At 35.8% G+C, this 19,508-nt stretch overlaps 1 protein-coding gene across 1 annotated transcript; it reads right to left on the bottom strand.

Moving 5' to 3' along the window:
* Positions 1-11,478: 11,478 nt before the first annotated feature.
* LOC131161694 (uncharacterized) lies at positions 11,479-18,668 on the bottom strand. Its single transcript, XM_058117634.1, has 2 exons — positions 18,343-18,668; positions 11,479-12,175 (listed from the first exon to the last, which is right to left on the bottom strand). Exons 1-2 carry the CDS (start codon positions 18,565-18,567, stop codon positions 11,807-11,809), a joined length of 594 nt encoding a protein of 197 aa, XP_057973617.1. The 5' UTR covers positions 18,568-18,668; the 3' UTR covers positions 11,479-11,806.
* Between the last annotated feature and the right edge of the window lie 840 nt (positions 18,669-19,508).

Here is a 19,508-nt window from a genome sequence, read left to right as displayed (position 1 = left end):
ATTTGTAGAAGGATCCTGTGGAGGGTTTTCTATTGGTGGTAGGACAAAAGCAGAGTTGGCAAAGGGTAATATATGAGAAGAGGGGTTTCTATTGTAATAAATGTTGTAGGTAAGGTCACATTTATGTAGTATACCGGTTTGGAGTAAAGCCTAAGGATAAAAAGAAGGTAGGTATGAGGAATGAGGAAGATGAGATGGTTTGGAAAGAAGTGGGTAGAAAAGAAAATGTGATAATTGAAGAGGAAGGTCATGTTTTGCAGATTCAGGATCAGAGGGTGGAGGAGGAGAAGAATGGAGACCTAGTGGTGCTTCGAATGTGAATGAGAAAAATAAAGAAGTTGTGAATGAGGTTAGCAATGCGAGTACACATAAAGTGGATGAAGTAAACTTGGTAGAGAAGAATAGTAGAGAGAGAGCCAAATGTTCTCAAGATTATAAGTCAGGGATGTTAGGGGTGCAGGTAGAATTGGGTGGCTGTTCTAAGACTACCCAGGAAATCAGAGTTTTTGATGAAGGGGGGAGGGGGGAGAAGTTGAAAAATATAAGGATGGGGAGGAGTCTCTAGTGGAGGAGGTGGATGAGAGAGAGGGGGACGAGGAGGGTGGGGTATGTAGGGATAATTATGATGTGTTATCTGAGGGAGATATAGAGGTTTGCATTGATACTCAAAAAGAATATTGCTCTGATTCAGGTAATGTGATAGTGGGTGGATCGGAAGGAAAAAATAAAAAAGATGGGCAAGTGAGAAAGTCTAAGAGGGTTAAGGCAGTGCCTCAAAAATTAAACTTATGATTGGCAAAGTTATATTTTGAAATATAAGAGGGTTGGGCACGTCGAAGAGAAGATTGAAACAAATTGTGAAAGATCATAAAGTTTCGATTTTGGTTGTTTCTGAACTTTTCAAGATGTGCAAAAGATACGAAGGTAGGCGGTGTATTTGCAATTTACTACTTTTTGTTCTAATGTAGAGGAAGGTAGGAAGATGATGATGATGTTCAGGTTGATTGGGTGGGTGCTTCAAATCAATGTTTGACAGTTTTGTTAACAGTGGATAGAGGCTCTCTGCTTTTTACTTTTGTATATGTTAAATGTTATCATATTGAGAGAATAGAATTATGGGAACAACTTCAGGGGATGTCGAGTTTTGAAGCGGTTTGGGTTATTATGGGAGATTTTAATGTAATTTGATCAGATGAGGAAAGGGTGGGAGGTCGACCTCGCTTGGGTTCTTCTATGGCTGAATTTAATGGTTGTATTAATAGATGTGGATTATTGAACCTTAGATTCGAAGGAAGTTGGGCAAAACTTGACAGGGTGCTGATTAATAATGTTTTTTCTGTATAATATGGTGAAACTAAGACATCATTATTGAAAAGAAATAATTTAGATCATTCTCCTATCATATTACAGCTAGGTGCAAGTATGGAGAGGTATGGGCCAGCGCCTTTTAAATTTCAAAACATGTGGACGTCGCATGGGGATTTTTTGAAAATGGTTAAATCATCGTGGAGAGAACATATTGTGGCGGATTCAGGGTTTTGTAAATTGGCAGGTAAATTGAAAAGATTAAAACAAAGGCTTAGGGTGTGGAATAAACAGACTTTCGGTCGTGTTGGTGGTATCATTCAAGAGTTGGAGGAAATGGTGGAGAAATATGAGAATTTACTGCAGACAAAGTACTCAGAATCAGTTGAAGAAGAGTTCCTTGTTTCTATAACTGAATTGGAGGTATGGTATAGAAGAGAAGAGACATGGCTGACACAGCAAGCAAAAATGAAATGGTTGATTGAGGGTGATCAGAATTCAAAGTTTTTCCATGCGGTGATTGCGCAAAGAAGGCGTAACTTTTGTGTGAACTCAATGGTGCTTCCTGATGGTTCGGTGCTGGAAAATATGAAGATGGTTCATGATGAGACTATGAATTATTTTGAGTAATTCTTGGGGCAGGATAGCTCAGTGCAAAGGTCAAATTTGGACAGTATTATCCAATCGGTGGTTTTTGATAACTCTATAAGACAGTTGAAGGAAGAACCGACTGAGGAGGAGGTATTTGCAGCTATTTTTCTATTTCTGTGAACAATAGCCCGCATCCGAATGGTTTTGCGTCTTCTTTCTATATTATCTGTTGGAAGATTATTAAAAATGATGTGATAGATGCGGTAAGGGAGTTCCTCAAAGGTGATATGTTGTCTCGGTATTTTTGTTCCTCTTATATAGTTCTCATTCCAAAAGTAAATGATCCTTAATCTTTTGATAAATTTCGCCCGATAAGCCTTTGTAATGTAATCTATAAATTTTTCTCCAAAATCCTTGTTGGCAAGATATCGTTAGTGATGGGTGATTTAATATCTTTTGAGTAAAGTGCTTTTGTGAAAGGGATAAGTATTTTTGAAAATATAACATTTGCTCAAGAGATGACAAAATTATTATATAGGCGGGTGAGAAGAGGTAATATGATGCTAAAACTTGACATAAGCAAAGCGTATGATCGAGTGGAGTGGCAGGTGGTACATCAGATTTTTCATGCTCTTGATTTTCCAGATTGGTTTTGTAAGTTAATTCATAATTGTATTTCTACTCCATGGTTTTTTTGTTATGATGCATGACACTTACAGGAGTTTTTTCAAGTCAAAAAGGGCTTGAGGCAGGGGTATCCGTTATCCCCGTATATTTTCATCATCATGGAAGAAGTTCTTTCTAAATTAATCTAAAAAAAGATGAATAAGAAGCAAAATTTACGGTTTGCGCATCTGAGTTGTGCACCTATTATATTACATTTAATGTACGCGGATGATGTTGTTATATTTGCTAATGCTGGTAAAAAATCTATTAGACAATTAATGGAGGTGATCAAGGAGTATGAAAGATAGACTGGTCAAAGGGTGAATAAAGATAAATCAACTATTTTTTTTCTCAAAAAAGCTGGGTACTCAGAGGAAGGGAGAAATTCTACAAGAGACTGGTTTTATTGAAAGTAAATTTCCTTTTATGTATTTGGGAGTGTCGATCGTGGATGGTAAATTGAGGAGCTGTCATTTTTACCGTTTAATTCAAAAAATCAGTAAGAAAATTGAGGGCTGGAAAAGTAGATTGTTGTCTCAAGGAGGTCGTCTAGTTTTGTTGAGACATGTGCTTTCAAGCATGTCATTACATTTGTTAACTGTTCTAATGGCCCGAAACTGGTGATAAAAAAGATATAAGACATGTTTACCACTTTTTTTTCTGGGGATTTAAGGATGGAAAAGAAAAAATGAAATGGAGGGCTTGGAAGAAATTATGTGTTCTTGTGGAGAAGGGGGGCATAGGAGTAGGGATATTTCAAAAGTGCAACGGTTGTTGTTTATGAAGTTTGATTGGGAGTTATTAACACAAAATTCTTTATGGGCTAGATTTTTTAAAGCTAAATATGTTAAAGGATGACATATTGCTCTTTGCAAGCCACATGGATCAAATTCTTCTTTTTAGAGGAAAATTATGCAGTGTATGCCTAAGCTATTAAGTAAATCTAAGTGGAATGTTAGAGAAGGAGATATAAAATTGTGGTACGATAAGTTTCTGGATTTGGGACTTTTTTTTTAGAATGTCCAGATGGTACACATTCACATATAAGATTAAAAGATTTGGTTATTTAAAATATGTGGGATGTGGAAAATTTGCAAAGGATTCTGGGATTTAATAAAGCGGAAGAAGTGATGGAAAGAGTTGGAAAACTTAGAAACTCTTCAAAGATACTGCTATGGCTCCCGGAAAAGAATGGTTGCTTTAATACAAAGTCGGCATGGGATGCTATCAGAGTTAGAGTTACAAAGTTTGATTAGACAAAGTGTGTTTGGAACAAATGGTTACCGAAAAAAATTGCTATCTATATGTGGAAGGCTGCTTTTGAGTGTTTAAGCGTTGATGAAAAGGTGAGAAGGGTGTGGGTATCACTTGCTTCGGCATGTGATTGTTGTGAGATGAGGCAATCAGAAGATGTGGAGCATGTTTTAAATAAGGGAGATATTGTTGTTGATGTATAGAAGAAGGTTTCGATAGAGGTAGGTGTACCTTTCCTTAGGCACCAAAGTTGGAAAGAAAGAGTCCAAATGTGGTTTAATAGGGTTTCCCGATACTTTCAATTGGGAATATTGATGGGTTTGATTACTTGTTTAGTAGTTTGGAGGCTGTGGAGAAGGAGATGCATGACTAGAATGGAGGGGAAATTGGAGAGTAGTACAGATGTGTGACTATCCATTAAGAATTGGGTGGAGGTTTTGAGTATGAACATGATAGTTATTGTAATGACCTGCTTATTTTTTCCATATATTTTTTTTCTTCACATAATAATATACATAATAATCTTGATATCATGTTAAACTATCATAGTCGTGATCAACCTGGTTCCATGAGTACTAGGGATTTACCTGTCATACATTTCTGATACCCAAGCAATGGAAAACATAAAATTACATATATGTCATACAACACCAAAAATCATACCAGAGTTCTACTGAGTCTATCATATACATACAATCATCCACAAAAAGACCAAAAAGTATCATAGGGTCTCAATCCAAAAACACATCTGACCCTTACTCAACTACTTACCCTTCTAATAGGATAGCTCGGTTAACTTCTACTGCTGCGGGGCTCTATCCACCCTCCTACTTGGATTTCCTGAAATTTTTGTAATGCTGGGGGTGAGACACCTCTTAGTAAGGGAGATAAACTAACATCAGTGTGTGACAACATGAGTATTCTCGTGATAGATATAAACAGTACATAAATCATATATAGTAAAAACTGTCTGTATGTTTTCTGAATGAAACATAATTAATCGTAACATAACATATCATATTGTATTTCTGAATCATGTAAATCATCTTATATAACTATACAATACTTGAAATAATACTCAGGATGGATAACTAGTTGATGTCATGTCTTACCCCCCATATGACAGGGTTATGCAGTCCGAATGCGAGACCTAACAATGGCTTGCCGACCACGCTAAGTAAAACATAAGTCTGTAAGTATGATGGGCTTGCCCTCACTTGGTCTGGACTACCAGTGGGACACATGTACTACCATGAAGCCACATCGACTGCCATCTCCCACACTTTATCTGATATGTGTGGTAGCACTGACATAAACATAATCTTGAACATATAGTTATGGTACCGTGTTTTGTGAAACTAAACTAAGCCATCCGGGTTCTGATAACATATAATACATTTCATGATACTGATACATAACTGTTTCATATTTCATAGAAATATCTGACATGATCATATTTTCATGAAGTCTGACATATCATACATGATTACGGCATTTATGCTAACAAATCATGGCATCTGCGCTGGCATATCATATCGTAAAAAAATCACGGCATCTGAGCCAGCATATCTTATCATATAAATCACGGCATTTATTCCGACATAAAACATATCATACTGAATCTTGATATTTCTGTACTGTTAGCGTATTATTCAAAAACCATAATTCCTATACTATTTTTTATGGTTTTTCTGAAAACTGTCATAACATGCTTATTCTGAAGAAAATATAATATTTTGGTATAACATAATTTTCATGGAAAATCATACTCACATGCCACACAGATGTGAATATTATTTTGAATATAAAATTTGAACTGAAATCATGTTTTCTGCTAAAAAGTATAAAATCAATTTCCCTGTTCAACAACAATATTCCCAAACATTGTATTACATCATACGTAATTTCTGCAAATAAATGTTGTATAATAATAAATAGTTTCATGAAAATGCTGAATTAATTTATCCTTTTACCTGACTTACTGAGAAGCCCACAATTTAACCCAAAGTTATGCCTGTAGTATTCTCAGTTCAACACCCTAAAATTTACATTTTCCCCAACAAAACTTCAGTATTATTCCATCTACTACACTTTTCTCAGTCCAGAAATATCAAATACCTTATAAAACTTAAAATACCCAACTTACCCATATTTTGGAATGGTACCCAAGTTGGCCTAACTAACGATCTACTCCAGCAAACTTGAAGAGAATCTTCTTAGGAATAATGTGGCAGCTTCTGATCATCGAACCGATGAAGAATGAAGCCGAAAATCTAGAAAGAAGGAGAGGGAGACAAAACCTAGAGAGAGAGAGAGAGAGAGAGAGAGAGAGAGAGAGAGTGCCTTGCATGAATATTTTCTCACTAAAACCTGAATTTGGCATATTTATAAAGTGCGGATTCGTCGACAAGACACGTCACCTCGTCGACGAGTCCATGAAGGGTGTTCATTGATGAACACTTATCTCTTGTCAACGAATTTCAGGCCCTAAAATCAGCCCTCTCGGTAATGTCTCGTCAAGGAGACCCGTGTCCACGTCGACGAGCCCAAGAATCTTGTTCGTCGACGAATGCTCTGCGCTCGTCGACGAGGCCCTAGTGAATACTCTTTTTAAAATTCTCTTTTCCTCATTTTCTTTTATTATTTAATTACTATAATTCTTCGGGTCTCTACATTCTCATCTCCTTATAAAATTTCGTCCTCAAAATTTACTATTTGTATTGAACACCATCCTTTGAGGAAAATGGACTACTTATTTTATTACTTACCCTCATTATAGCGGATGAATACCGTGGTTACATTCAAGGTCCTGAGAGATTACAACATATACATAAAATAAAATTCTCCCAAAATCAAAATACTACTTACTATCAGAAAATTATTACATGTACTAACAAACCTGTACAAAAGAAACTTAATATACTTACTTGCATCTTTTCCTGATTACTGCTGGTCCCCACTGAATAGGTTCGGGTATTTCTGTCGTATCTCTTCTTCAAGCTCCCAAGAAACTTCTTCCACTGCGTGATTTCTCCATAGGACTTTTACTAATGGAATTTTCTTACTGCGCAATTCATGTTCCTTCCTGTCTAAGATCTGCACTGGTATCTCCTCATAGACCAGTGAATCTCTGAGCTCTATCTCTGCGTAACTAACCACATGGGAGGGATCTGAGATGTATTTTCTCAGCATAAAAACATGAAATACGTCATGTATTCTGGATAAAACTGGTGGTAAAGCTAGTCAGTAGGCAACTGATCCCACCTTCTCAAGTATTTCGAAAGGGCCAATAAACCTAGGAATCAGTTTACTTTTCCTCTCAAACCTCATAACTCCTTTTAGTGGGGCTATTTTCATAAATACATGGTCTCCTACTTCAAATTCTAACTTTTGGCGGCAAGTATCTGCATAGCTTTTCTGCCAACTCTGAACTGCGCTGATTCTTTCTTTAATAAGTCGGACTTTATCGTACGCCTGCTGTACGAATTCTGGTCCCAACACTCACCTCTCTCCCATCTCATCCCAGTATAGTGGAGATTGACATCTCCTACCATATAACACCTCGAAAGGTGCTATGTCGATCCTGGCTTGATAGCTATTATTGTATGCAAACTCTACTAGTGGCATATACTGTGTCCAACTACCCCCAAAATCCAGCACACATGCCCATAACATATCCTCTAATATCTGAATCGTCCTCTCTAACTGCCCATTCATCTGAGGATGAAACGTCGTGCTGAATGATAACTGAGACCCCAGAGTTTTCTGCTAGCTTCTCCAAAACCGTGACATGAAACATGGGTCTTGGTCTAATACGATAGACATTGACACACCATGTGATCGTACTATCTCTTGAATATATATTTCTACCAGTATATCCATGGAGTAGTTGACTTTGATAGAGATAAAATGAGAGGTCTTTATCAGTTAATCTATGACCACCGAAATAGCATTTTGTATTTGCCGCACCGGCAGTAAACCAATCATGAAATCCATAGAAATGTAATTCCATTTCCACTCTAGGATGTAAAGTGGTTGTAGCTGGTTCGTCAGCCTCTGGTGCTCAATCTTTACTTGCTGGTACGTCAAACACTGCTACATAAATTTGGCAATCTCCCTCTTTATGTCACTCCACCAGAAAGATTCTCATAGATCCCTATACATTTTAGTGCTGTCTGGATGAACTGTGTATAAGGATCTGTGAGCCTTATGTAGGATCATCCTTCTGATATTCTCATCTGCAGGCACGCATAGCCTGGTATGGAACCTCAGAGCTCCGTTATTAGAAACACTGAACTTCTCTCCTTGTCCGTCTTGCACTGTAACTATCAGCTCTGCTAATTCTGCGTCATCCCTTTGAGCAACTTTAATCCTTTCCTATAGGATAGGCTGTATCACCAGGTTGGTAATAAATGTCTGGTGATTACTTTTTACTAACTCCACGCCAAGCCTCTCTAAGTTCATCTAGATTGGGTGCTGAATTTTCGCTACTAACAATGCTGCTGTCATGGATTTTCGAATCAGCGCATCAGCCACCACATTTTTTTTATCATGATGGTAGCTGATAGTACAATCATAATCTTTGATGAGTTTTAATCATCTTCTCTACCGCATATTTAACTCCTTTTGCGTGAAGAAGTACTTTAAAATTTTATGATTTGAAAATATTTCACATCTCTCTTTATACAGATAATGCCTCCAAAATTTCAATGCATAAACTACTGTAGTCAATTCTAGGTCATGGGTGGGATAATTCTTTTTATATTTTTTCAATTGTCTGGAGGCATATGCTACTACTCTGCCCTGCTGCATCAATACACATCTGAGTCTCCTCAAAGATGCATCAGAGTAGATCACGTAACCATCACCTTCCGATGGAATAATCAATACTGGTGTAGTGACAAGCCTCTGCTTCAGTTCCTGGAATCTCTGTTCACAATCATCATTCCACTTAAACTTGACATTCTTTATGGTTAGTCGTGTCAGAGGTCCTGATAATGCTGAGAATCCTTTTACAAACCGACGGTAATATTCTGCAAGTCCCAAGAAACTTCTGATTTCCTGAATGTTCCTTGGCCTAACCCAATTCACCACTACCTCTATTTTGTTGGGATCTACTGAAATTCCATCCCCTGATATAACATGCCCCAAAAACGCAATTTTCTCTAACTGGAATTCACATTTGCTAAACTTGGCATACAATTTCTTTTCCCTGAGCATCTGAAGTACCAGCCTTAGGTGCATCTTATGCTCCTCAAAACTCCTCGAGTAGACCAGTATGTCATCAATGAAAACCACAACAAATTGGTTTAAATACTGGTGAAAGATTCTATTAATCAAATCCATGAATATAGTAAGAGCATTCGTCAAACCAAATGGCATAACTAGAAATTCATAATATTCATACCTAGTCTTGAAAGCTGTCTTTGAGATGTCTTTAGTTTTAACTTTCACCTGATGATAACCTGACCGGAGATCAATCTTGGAATAGACCTGGGTTTCTTGGAATTGATCAAATAAATCATCTATATGAGGTAAAGGATACATGTTCTTAATTGTTACTTTATTTATTTCCCTATAATCTATGCACATTCTCATAGACCCATAACTCTTTTTCACAAATAAAACTAGAGTTCTCAGGGTGATACACTAGGTCTAATAAACCCTTTATTCAATTGACACATTTTTAAATGAGTTAAATATGATTTAAACTTTTTTTATCCACTTCTAAATGAGTCGGTTGGCGAATTTAGGATTTTATCTGATGAATATCTGCTTATCCACTAACAACTAATATTTAAATTCATTGATAATCTCATGTCCATACTTATTAGGTATCAATCCAATTAGCATAAGTTTTATTAGCCAAGATCTAATCCTTCACTCCCAACTCTTGCACTATTGTATGTGTGTCTGGTTTGTCCTATGCCCTCATTCAAACTCAAGCCTAAATACTCAATTTTTTGATGATCAAAATAAAAGCCTCTAAATTATGTTTTGAAAAATAAAAAAGTTATAATTTTGTGATCAGTTCTTAAATATTTAATATATTATTAAATTATAATTTTAAAAATAGTTTCAGTTATTACATTACAAAATAAATTGTTCATCAAATGGTAAAAAAAATTATACTAGGGATGGATATGACTGACTATTCATCATCCACCATAAATTATTCGATCCAAACTGTTATAAATTCTCAACTTAAATGAATCAGATGTAGACTGTAATATTTTCATCCAATAATTCCCTTAATCCATCACAAATTATCCAACCCAATCTACTTTTTTAGGTCTACCTTCAGGGTGATGGAATGAACAAACAACTCATGTGTATAAATGGGATTTTGCCTACTCTGAGGGAGGCTCTAAACGAAAACCTCCAAGGGAGGGGATAAATAAAGATCTAGAAGCTTAGGAATTGTATAATATGGATCTGTGAATATTTGATCCTAAAGGTAATGAAAGTTGAATGGGATGAAAGAAACAAAAGGCCAGTAATTTATGTTGGAAGGGATTAAAAGAGGAGATTTTTAAATTAAATTTCTTATTTTTAATTTTACTGTTTATTTTTTTAATGATTTATTATCCTCTTTAAAATTGAAAGCTATATATCTCATGGCAAAGTTTAAGACCTCTTTAGTTGTGAAAATATTTTTTTATTTTTTTTTAAGAATTATAAAAATGTTAGTTTATTTTAATTTTCGAAATTCGGATTAAAAAGGTGGGCAACATTTTATTTAAATGTGCAAAATAATTTCTTATTTTTTATTATTAGATTTCGAAATGATCAAAAAAAGATTTTTTTTTTCTAATTTTTTAAAAATTTATATAATATAATATTTAAAATCAAGAATTTTAAGACTTAAATTTAGATTCATGCGAATTTAAAAAAATTTATATATAATTAATATAAATTAAAGTTAATACTTGAATTCCATCATTTCATATGTAAAATAAGAATTAAAAATTTAGAAAAATAATAAAAAATGGGTTTCAACTTTCTTATATAAATTTAGAAAATTGAAAAACAAAGTAGCATTTTTTAAATTATATGAAAAATAAAAAATATAATGCCAAAACTATTTATTATTATTTCATATAAATATTGTAAAAAGGAAAATTTAATTAATATTTTTTACGAAGTTAAAATAGAAAATGAAAACTGTTTTCCAAAACTAAATAAATCCTTATTTTCCTAAACTAGTTGCGTACCATTTTATAAATAATTATGATTATTATACTATAATAACCTTTTATTTATAAAGTGGGTAAAATTTCTCTCCTCTCTTTTATTATAGAAGTATTTTTTTGAAAAAAAAAAATATTGTAAAACTGGTCTCTTTTTCTCCTCGACTCTCCACTTAAAGAGTTCCAGAAAAAGATCATGAGGAATTTTACTCTCCCTCCTTTCTATTTCTCTATTTATGTAACAAAGTAGAATCAATGATCTAGAGAGAGAGAGAGTCCCTTTTCTTCTCTCTTCAAATCACTCAATCCAAACAAAGTACTAGGGATGTCATACTAAGCGAACTGGTACATCTAGTCGGCAATTGGAATTTAAGTGAACAGAGAGAAAAATAGAACACTGCCAGAACAAAAAAGCACCAAAGCATCCTAGCCAGAGATTAAAAAAAAAAATGGTCAGAGTCGAATACACCCGTTTGAGACAATCGATCTATCATCACATTATTGCCAAAACTCTTCTATAGTGACAAATTAAAATATTTAAGGGATACAAGATTCTTTACAAATACAGGGCAACACATTATACCAAATTCACTCCACTTGATGCTTGCATGACCTCTAAATCCTATTCCAGCACTCGATGTTTTACTTGAAAATGACCCATATGTGACTAATAGAAAGTGCTGGCACTGAGAGAAACTTTGTAGTCAAGTGCAATAGAAGATGACTTGTACAACAACCATGCGGTAAAAAGAGTATTTGCATCAAATGGAAGTATGCATGGTGTCGCTGTACCTGGGCAGTCATATATGGCGACACCAGTACGCATAGTGCTCGTCTTTGCGATGGTTGCTAACAAGACCGCCACACTGTAAACAGATGAAGCTGCTACCATCTGAGAATGCATCCAGTACAATTTGCGTCCTACCAGTTTCTGCCAGTATAGAGGTTTCGTGAGCATCTGGTGCAACTGATGGCCCAACTGTATCACATAGTGATGGTTCATTGGATGTCAAAGGCTGGGCTTCAGCGATTGCACACTCAGCAAACAAGGAAGCCAACTGATCAGCTGCTGCACTTGCTTGCAGTTTGTTTTGGTATAGCTCACGAGCACGGTGTAAAGCTTGAAATACGGCATCCTCCCCACCTTTAGATCTCATTGCCATTACCACCTGTTCCGAATACTGGTTAAGTGCTGTACAACAGGAAGTTGCTAATGACATTCTATTCTAATTGCTAACAGTTATTAAAAATGGAATTTCATCACTTAATTTTAAGCACTTTCAGTACTTTCAACCAGTCACAAGATGACTCTTCTCATACTTTAAACTTCTCATCATTTGAAACAGCAAAATGTACAGACTGCATGTATTAGGTTCCAAAAACTTGAGTGAATGGAATCCCAAACCTTTGAGATTCTGTAAAGAAGCCTTGCAAAACAATGTAACACATGAACACCAACAATGTATATTGATGGATACAATACAGTGTGCCTATTTTTAGATAGAATATTTTGTGGATACAATTAACCACTATGTTACCAAATTTGCAAGGCAGGGCCCACAAAATGCTTCATATTTCTCTGCCTTCAAATGGTCCAAAATATGGCGAACGAGGATATGAACCATATAACAAAATCCTCCATAATCCACGCCCTCATCAATCACAAAAGATCCATGCCATCAAATGAGCAAAGTACAAGCCAGAGCAGCATGAAATCAACAACTACACTCAGGAGGACAACATGACTGACATGACATGACATGACATATATTATTCTAATAGTTTCACTTAAATCAGTCCACAAAGCATTTTGTCAACTACATGACAATGACAATAACATCTTTTTTTCCTTCTCACTATGTCATGCAAAGTGGTGCAACATTTGTACACCTAAGATTATCTAGCATGTCAAGGTCACCTTGCTTTGCCTGCATCTAATAAGCTAGGTAAGGTTGTTAACATAGTCATCAGAATACAATTAGTGAACCATGAATTGGCACGATTGCTTCAAAATGTAACACAAATTCATTCCGGAATGCTGAATCCAACCATCCATAGTATTAATTCAATATTGTTCACATAACATATATATATATATATATATATATATATATATATCTCTTCCATAAAGTCTAGAGTTATCATATTATATTCTATTTTCAGTCATTATTAATCTATTTTGGAATGCTAAATCCAACCATCCATAGCATTAATTCAATATTGCTCAGATAACATATACATTTTTCTATCAAGTCTAGAATTATCATATAATATTTTGTTTTCAGTCATTATTAGTTTATTTCACAAAATCATTGTTGTTAGAATCTTACGATTCACAATTCAATTCATATGATTCGAATCACTTCTACACCAAATCGATTTGAATCTTACTAGCGAATCTAAACACAACTGAATCATTGCGGAATCTATCGATTCACCTCGTGAACCTAATGATTTGATCTGAATCTATAGATTCACAGAATTCTGGACCTATCATATCCTAACAAGCCCAACTAGTTTGAAACCCCTGAAACAATGCTTTTATTTTTTACACAATTACATTCACCATTCCTTGTCTATGTCAGTTTTGTACTAAAAAAGAGGAGAAAATAGAATTTTAGGTGTCATGTTGTCTTCACAAAATCATTCTTCACTCTAGGAGGAGTATTGTGTTTTGCCGTTGAGAAGAAGCGGCAGAACACTCACCGGCTATGGTGGTACTCTTGTTTCGTTGTGTTGTTAAGATTTAGTTGGTTTTTTCAGTAGTTTGTTCAATTATTATCATTTTTTGGTTAATTTTTTTTTCTTTTAATCTGAGAAAGAATATGCGTGCAAAATTATTATTTTTTAAATTGTTGATAAATACCAAAAAATCAAATTTTTAATTCTTTTTTCTTGATTCCTTCTCTTAAACAATATAAAGTTCACTTTTTTATTAATATTTCTTGCCTCATTCTCTTACTTTTCAGTTGTTTATGGAAAGCATACAAATGAAATATGATTTTTTTGTTGTCAAATGTGTTTTACTATTTTGCTTGTTGTTTGTATATCAATATATGCATGTCATTTAAATTTGATTTTTGAAATTTATTCTGAATTTCACGATTTGATTCAATTCTCGATTCCCAAAATTGGAACTTCGATTCACCATTCAAATCTTGATTTGACATGTATGCACAAAAAAATCTCCTCTAGATTTAGCCATTTAGAAACATATCAACATCCTCTCCAAATATTCAAGTGGCATTATGCATTTTCACCAATATATATATATATAACTATACCCCTAACATTCCACATTTTTTAGCATGCACAGTACCACGATCCCATACCCATTCCATGAATGGGGGCATTTTGCGTTCTAGGTGACATAAGTCGTTACAATACAGAACACTAGATAGGTTAAGAATGCAGCATTGAGGACAAGATCATGGCATCAAAGTGAGAAGGATGATTAAAAAATTAAAAATTTGGATAAAAAATATCTTTTTGGGGAATTTACTAATGCACCAGCAATTCAGCCTAATGAGTGAGCCACCCAACCCCAAGAATCAAACTTGTGAACTCCCCTTAAAAAGATAAGCCTAATTTACAAAGCCAATTGAAAATTTCAGCAAATCAAAGAAAAATAATAATAAAAATTACAGCAAAAGAAGTCATGTAAAAAAGAACAAAAAAGCTAAAATAACGTCAATGACAACAAAAACAAATTACAAAACAAATGGACAATTTTTTTAAATGTATAACAAACTCTAATGCTATATTTGGGAGAGGTAATCAAGAATAGAAGGGGATGGATGGGACAGCGAACAGTGATCACCATCACCATCAAAGCAAAGTACTCCCTTCCCCTCCAAATTGGGGTGTTTGGAAGGAGGTGGAATAGGTATTTTACCCTTAGTTTTGTGTTATATTTGGTAACTTCATACTTGTAGCTGTGGTGTAAATTTAATGTGTGCGGAACCGGATCGTGCAATGCAGCAACTAACGATGAACAATACGGAAAAAACAATCACACAAATAATAAGGAAAGTAATAAACAATGACACAAGAATTAACGTGATTCGACAAAATGCCTACGTCCATGGGAGCAAGCGGCGGCTAAAATTCACTATCTATCAAAATCAGGGTTACAACATTGTATATATGCTAACCCTATACGTACAAAGGGATTAGAAAGTTCCTTAAATACCCTTGTATCAATCCTCGGGGGATTTGCCTCTGAATCCCCAATCTATTGATCTTTCCAATTCAAAAACAACAACGAACAAAATCATCAACGGTTTCAACCTGAGCCTGAAACCATCAATGTAACCGTTGATGGTCTATGCAAAACCATTGACAGTTTCTTCCTGAACCTGAAACCGTAGATGTAACCATCAATGGTCTATGCAAAACCGTCAACAGTTTCTTTCTGAACCTGAAACCGTCGATGTAACCGTCGATAGTATATGCAAATAGCTCGGATCAGGAGGAGGTGCTGAGGTTTTCTGGTATGAAATTGGGGGATTTTCCTTTTAGATACTTGGGCATTCCTCTGCTGTCCACAAGGCTGAACTCAGTTCACTATAGACCCCTCATCGACAACATATCCAATCTGCTCAAGTGTTGGCCAGGTCACACGTTATCTTATGCTGGCAGGCTTGAGATCATTAATTCTGTGGTGCAGGGCATGGAATGCTTTTGGCTTGCGATATTTTTACGATTCCTCTGAATATTTTGAATCATGTTGTTAAACTTTGCAGAGTGTTCTTTAGGGTGGAAACAAAAGATCTCTTGTGGCCTGGAAGGAGGTTTGTGTGTCGAAAGTTGAAGGTGGTTTGGGTTTCCTGAATTTAAAAAATTGGAACAACACCCTCTTAACAAAGACTCATTGGAATATTCACTCAAAAAAGGATAGCTTGTGGACAAAATGGGTACACCACTTATACCTGAAGGATTCCAAAATTTGGGATGCTTCCCCAAACAAGGGTGATTCATTCCTCTTCAAGAAGTTAGTGGAGTTGAAACACCAGATTGTACTGAGAGTTGGTAGCACTAATCTTGCTATTGAGTTGATGAATAATTGGGGAAATAAAGCCAAACAAATATATGAGTTCTGAAGGGAAAAAAATCATAGAGCTCCATGGGTGAAAGGGGTGTGGTTCAATGGAAGCTTACCTAAACATGCCTTTTGCCTATGGCTTGGAGTTAAAGGAAAACTTCCTAATTGTGATAGGCTGCATGTGGAAGGAATTGAGCTGAGATGTGTGTTTTGTAAGAATGAGGTGGAGACTCAGGATCACTTGTTCTTCAAATGCAAAATTTTGGAATAAGTGTGGAGAAAAATTAAAGGGTGGGTGGGCCTTAGGCGAACTATGTCTACCATTAAGGCTGCTACCAAATGGATTCATAAAGAGGCGAAAGGAAATGGTGTCCATGCAGCGGGAAAAAGAATTGCTCTTGCTACGACGGTGTACTTTATTTGGCACTTTAGGAATAGATGTAGATTTGAAAATACTGTAATCTCCCCTATAGAATTGGTTAATGTGATAAAAAAATATGTTTATAGGGCTGTTTTTGCTAAATTTGATATGTATCTTGTTTGATTGACTTGTAATGAGGTTTTGGAGTGTTATAGCAAGTACCTAGGATTGGCCATATCTGGTCCCCAGTTATGCCCAGTTTTGATGTATATTGTTTGGCCCTGGGAATGCCTAGTGTGTTTGTAAGCATACTTTTGATCAATATATTTTACCCCATTTTGATCAAAAAAAAAAAAAATAGTTGACGGTTTTCTTCTGCAAACCAGTTTTCTTATTTTTCCTCAGCATGCTTTCTCTGTATATGTGTTTCACTCAATATAAGCCACATACTACAACAGTAGTCCATTCTATTCCATTTTCTCCCTCCTTGTAAACATACATAGGATACTTTACTCTGCTTTGCATTTTATAAATCTCCCAAACAATGGAAAGATATTCATTCCATCTTACAAATCCATTCCCTGGCATTCCAAACTCCCAAAATTACTGTAATTATAACATTTTACAAAAATATTCCTTTAGTACAGTCCTTACTTGAAGGGTAATTGCTGAGAATAAAATTTTCAAAGAATGAAAACAACCAAAGTATTGAGTTTCCCTAACATTTTTTTAGGAAAACAGTATCTAAACATTATTTTGACAAAAACTGTAAAGATTAGGAAAGAAAAATCAGGGGAAAGGCTCAATTTGATTGACATTGACTAGGTCAAGTAATTTACTTAGCCACAAAGTTTATATGAATTCATGAATGGACAAGATGTTTTCATGTACATGCATGGGCCTTTTTGATTTATTGAATGACAAGGAGAATTTCTCCCCCTCTAGGAAAAAATTGCAAGAGTAAACTCTAGAGTCCAATGATCCTACCCCTTCTAGATTTCTAATAGATTTGATGCAACTATATTCCTTTGGTGAGATAATATGAAGCATATAGATTCATTAAAATATGCCATGCATTGTCAATGGGCTTTTCTCAGCATGTGTTCTACAATCATATTGATGGATGGTGGCAAGACAGCCATAAGATAAGAGAATAGGATAACTGCTGAAAATAACAAGATAAGCAAATAGAAGGACTAAAAGTTCATGAAAATAAAGTAATTTTACAACTAAAAGAGGGAAAATTTGGATTCATAGCATTCATAATGCAGAAAAATAATGATTCGAAAGGGGGGAAAAAAGAAGAAGGAAAAACTAAGAATCACAAGATGTCCCAAATAGACACTACATGAGAAGCATGTCAATTAAGCTTACAACCATGTGCAAAAAAGATGATTAGAACACTACATATACTTGCATCCAATTGCTAATTTTGACCTATCTTCAGGCCAATTAGTCCAAACTCCAATAGCAACTCCATCTATGAGATTATTTAATGTGAAAATCATTTTGATTGAATTACTTGACACAGGTTCAAAATGATACCATTTCTCAATCAAAAACAGTCAAGAAATAGATGAGCAGAGTCTACCTTTCCGAGCACCGAGTGCATGGACAGGTCTAGGAAGTTCAAGTGGTTCACGATGTACATTAAAATACTTGTGATGCACAGAAATTGTGCTCCTTTAATTACTTCAAGCCAAGAAGGCTAGAGGTATGGGTGGAGGTCACATCCTAAACCTAATCACACGAAAAGGGAATGGCAACTAACTTCCAAAGAACAAAGCAACAATTCCCAAGAACGAAACACCCTTTCAAAGGTAGAAAAATCAAACAGCGGAGAAACCAACAAGCAATTTGCTTTATTAAAGGAAGATTTAGAAAGAGAGATAGAGAGAGAAGGGAACAAGAAGAAGGGTTGTCTTGTTTACCGCTTGGAGGGCGTGGGAAGGCTTCCCTTGATTGATGAGTTGGCGAGCCAATGTCAGTAACTCCCTGACGTCGCTGCGGTGGTGGACGCTGGCGCCGAAGGTGATGCCATTAGCGTCCGCTGCGGCAGCCGTCGCCGGCCGGTCTTGATGCGGAACTCCGGTCTCTGTGTCCATCATTTCCGTGTCCGTACGGTCCATGGCCCCTGGACATTTCAGGCCCTTCATAGGTTTCGTTTACTTACTCCTATTTATCGTACCTGGGCTGGATGTTTCTGGCAAGTTCTTGAGAAGCCCGCTCATCTTCAAAGGGACAGTTTGGGAGTATTTTCCCATTTTATCTTTATTTTAAAATAATATATTAAATAATATTTTATTTAAAAAAATTAATTTCAGAACCATGTAATTTCGTTGAATCAAGTAACGAGATTTATCATGCATCAGAATCAGTATATTTTCTAGGCAAATCTTGGTGAGTCATCTAGCGAGATTTGCATGGTACGTCGCTCTATTTGTGATTTCCACAAACAGTGATGTAAACCTGAAAAAGGGACAATGTCCCTTTCCACGCGTCAGGCAAGTGGCTGCCTGCATCAAATGATTTGAAAAGGAAGGTCAAATCAGTGAAGTTCCCTTGTTTTGATGCATCCACAGGTACCTCACCTAAAAGCCATAGAGATTTCAAAGTACAGGAACAAGGCAGTAGAAAATTTTTAGTATCCTTACAAGTAATTTTGAGTTGCAAAATTTGATGACAATTCTAATTTCATTTTTTGTTGTGTGATTTGAAGGTGGAGCAGAGATGCAAACGGTATCACCACCAAATGAAGATTGTGATTACTACATTTGAGCAAGTGGCCGGAATTGGGCCGGTAAAAACATACACTGCACTTGCTCTTCAAACAATCTCAAAGTAATTCCGGTGCCTGAAAGATGCAATTTCCCGCCAAATTAGAGTTGCAAACAAGTCCTTGGGCAAAGAAGATTCATTAGGAGGTAAATCTGAGGGTTCAAGACTCAAATTCGTCGATAATCAACTTCGGCAATAGTGAGCTCTTCAATAGCTGGGAATGATCCAACACAATGCTTGGAGACCCCAAATAGGATTGTCCGAAAGATCGGTCTCCGTTTTTCGCACTTGGCTCTTCGAACACTTCCTCCACCCGTAA

This window comes from Malania oleifera, chromosome 8 (assembly GCF_029873635.1).
Source record: "Malania oleifera isolate guangnan ecotype guangnan chromosome 8, ASM2987363v1, whole genome shotgun sequence".
NCBI lineage: Eukaryota > Viridiplantae > Streptophyta > Magnoliopsida > Santalales > Ximeniaceae > Malania > Malania oleifera.
This window is presented reverse-complemented; position numbering and strand designations above follow the sequence as displayed.

Coding starts and splice junctions, on each gene's coding strand:
- LOC131161694 (XM_058117634.1), bottom strand. CDS start 18,567: ATGAAGGGCCTGAAATGTCCAGGGGCCATGGACCGTACGGACACGGAA. Junction 12,176..18,342: donor CTTCCCACGCCCTCCAAGCG/GTAAACAAGACA, acceptor TATTCGGAACAG/GTGGTAATGGCAATGAGATC.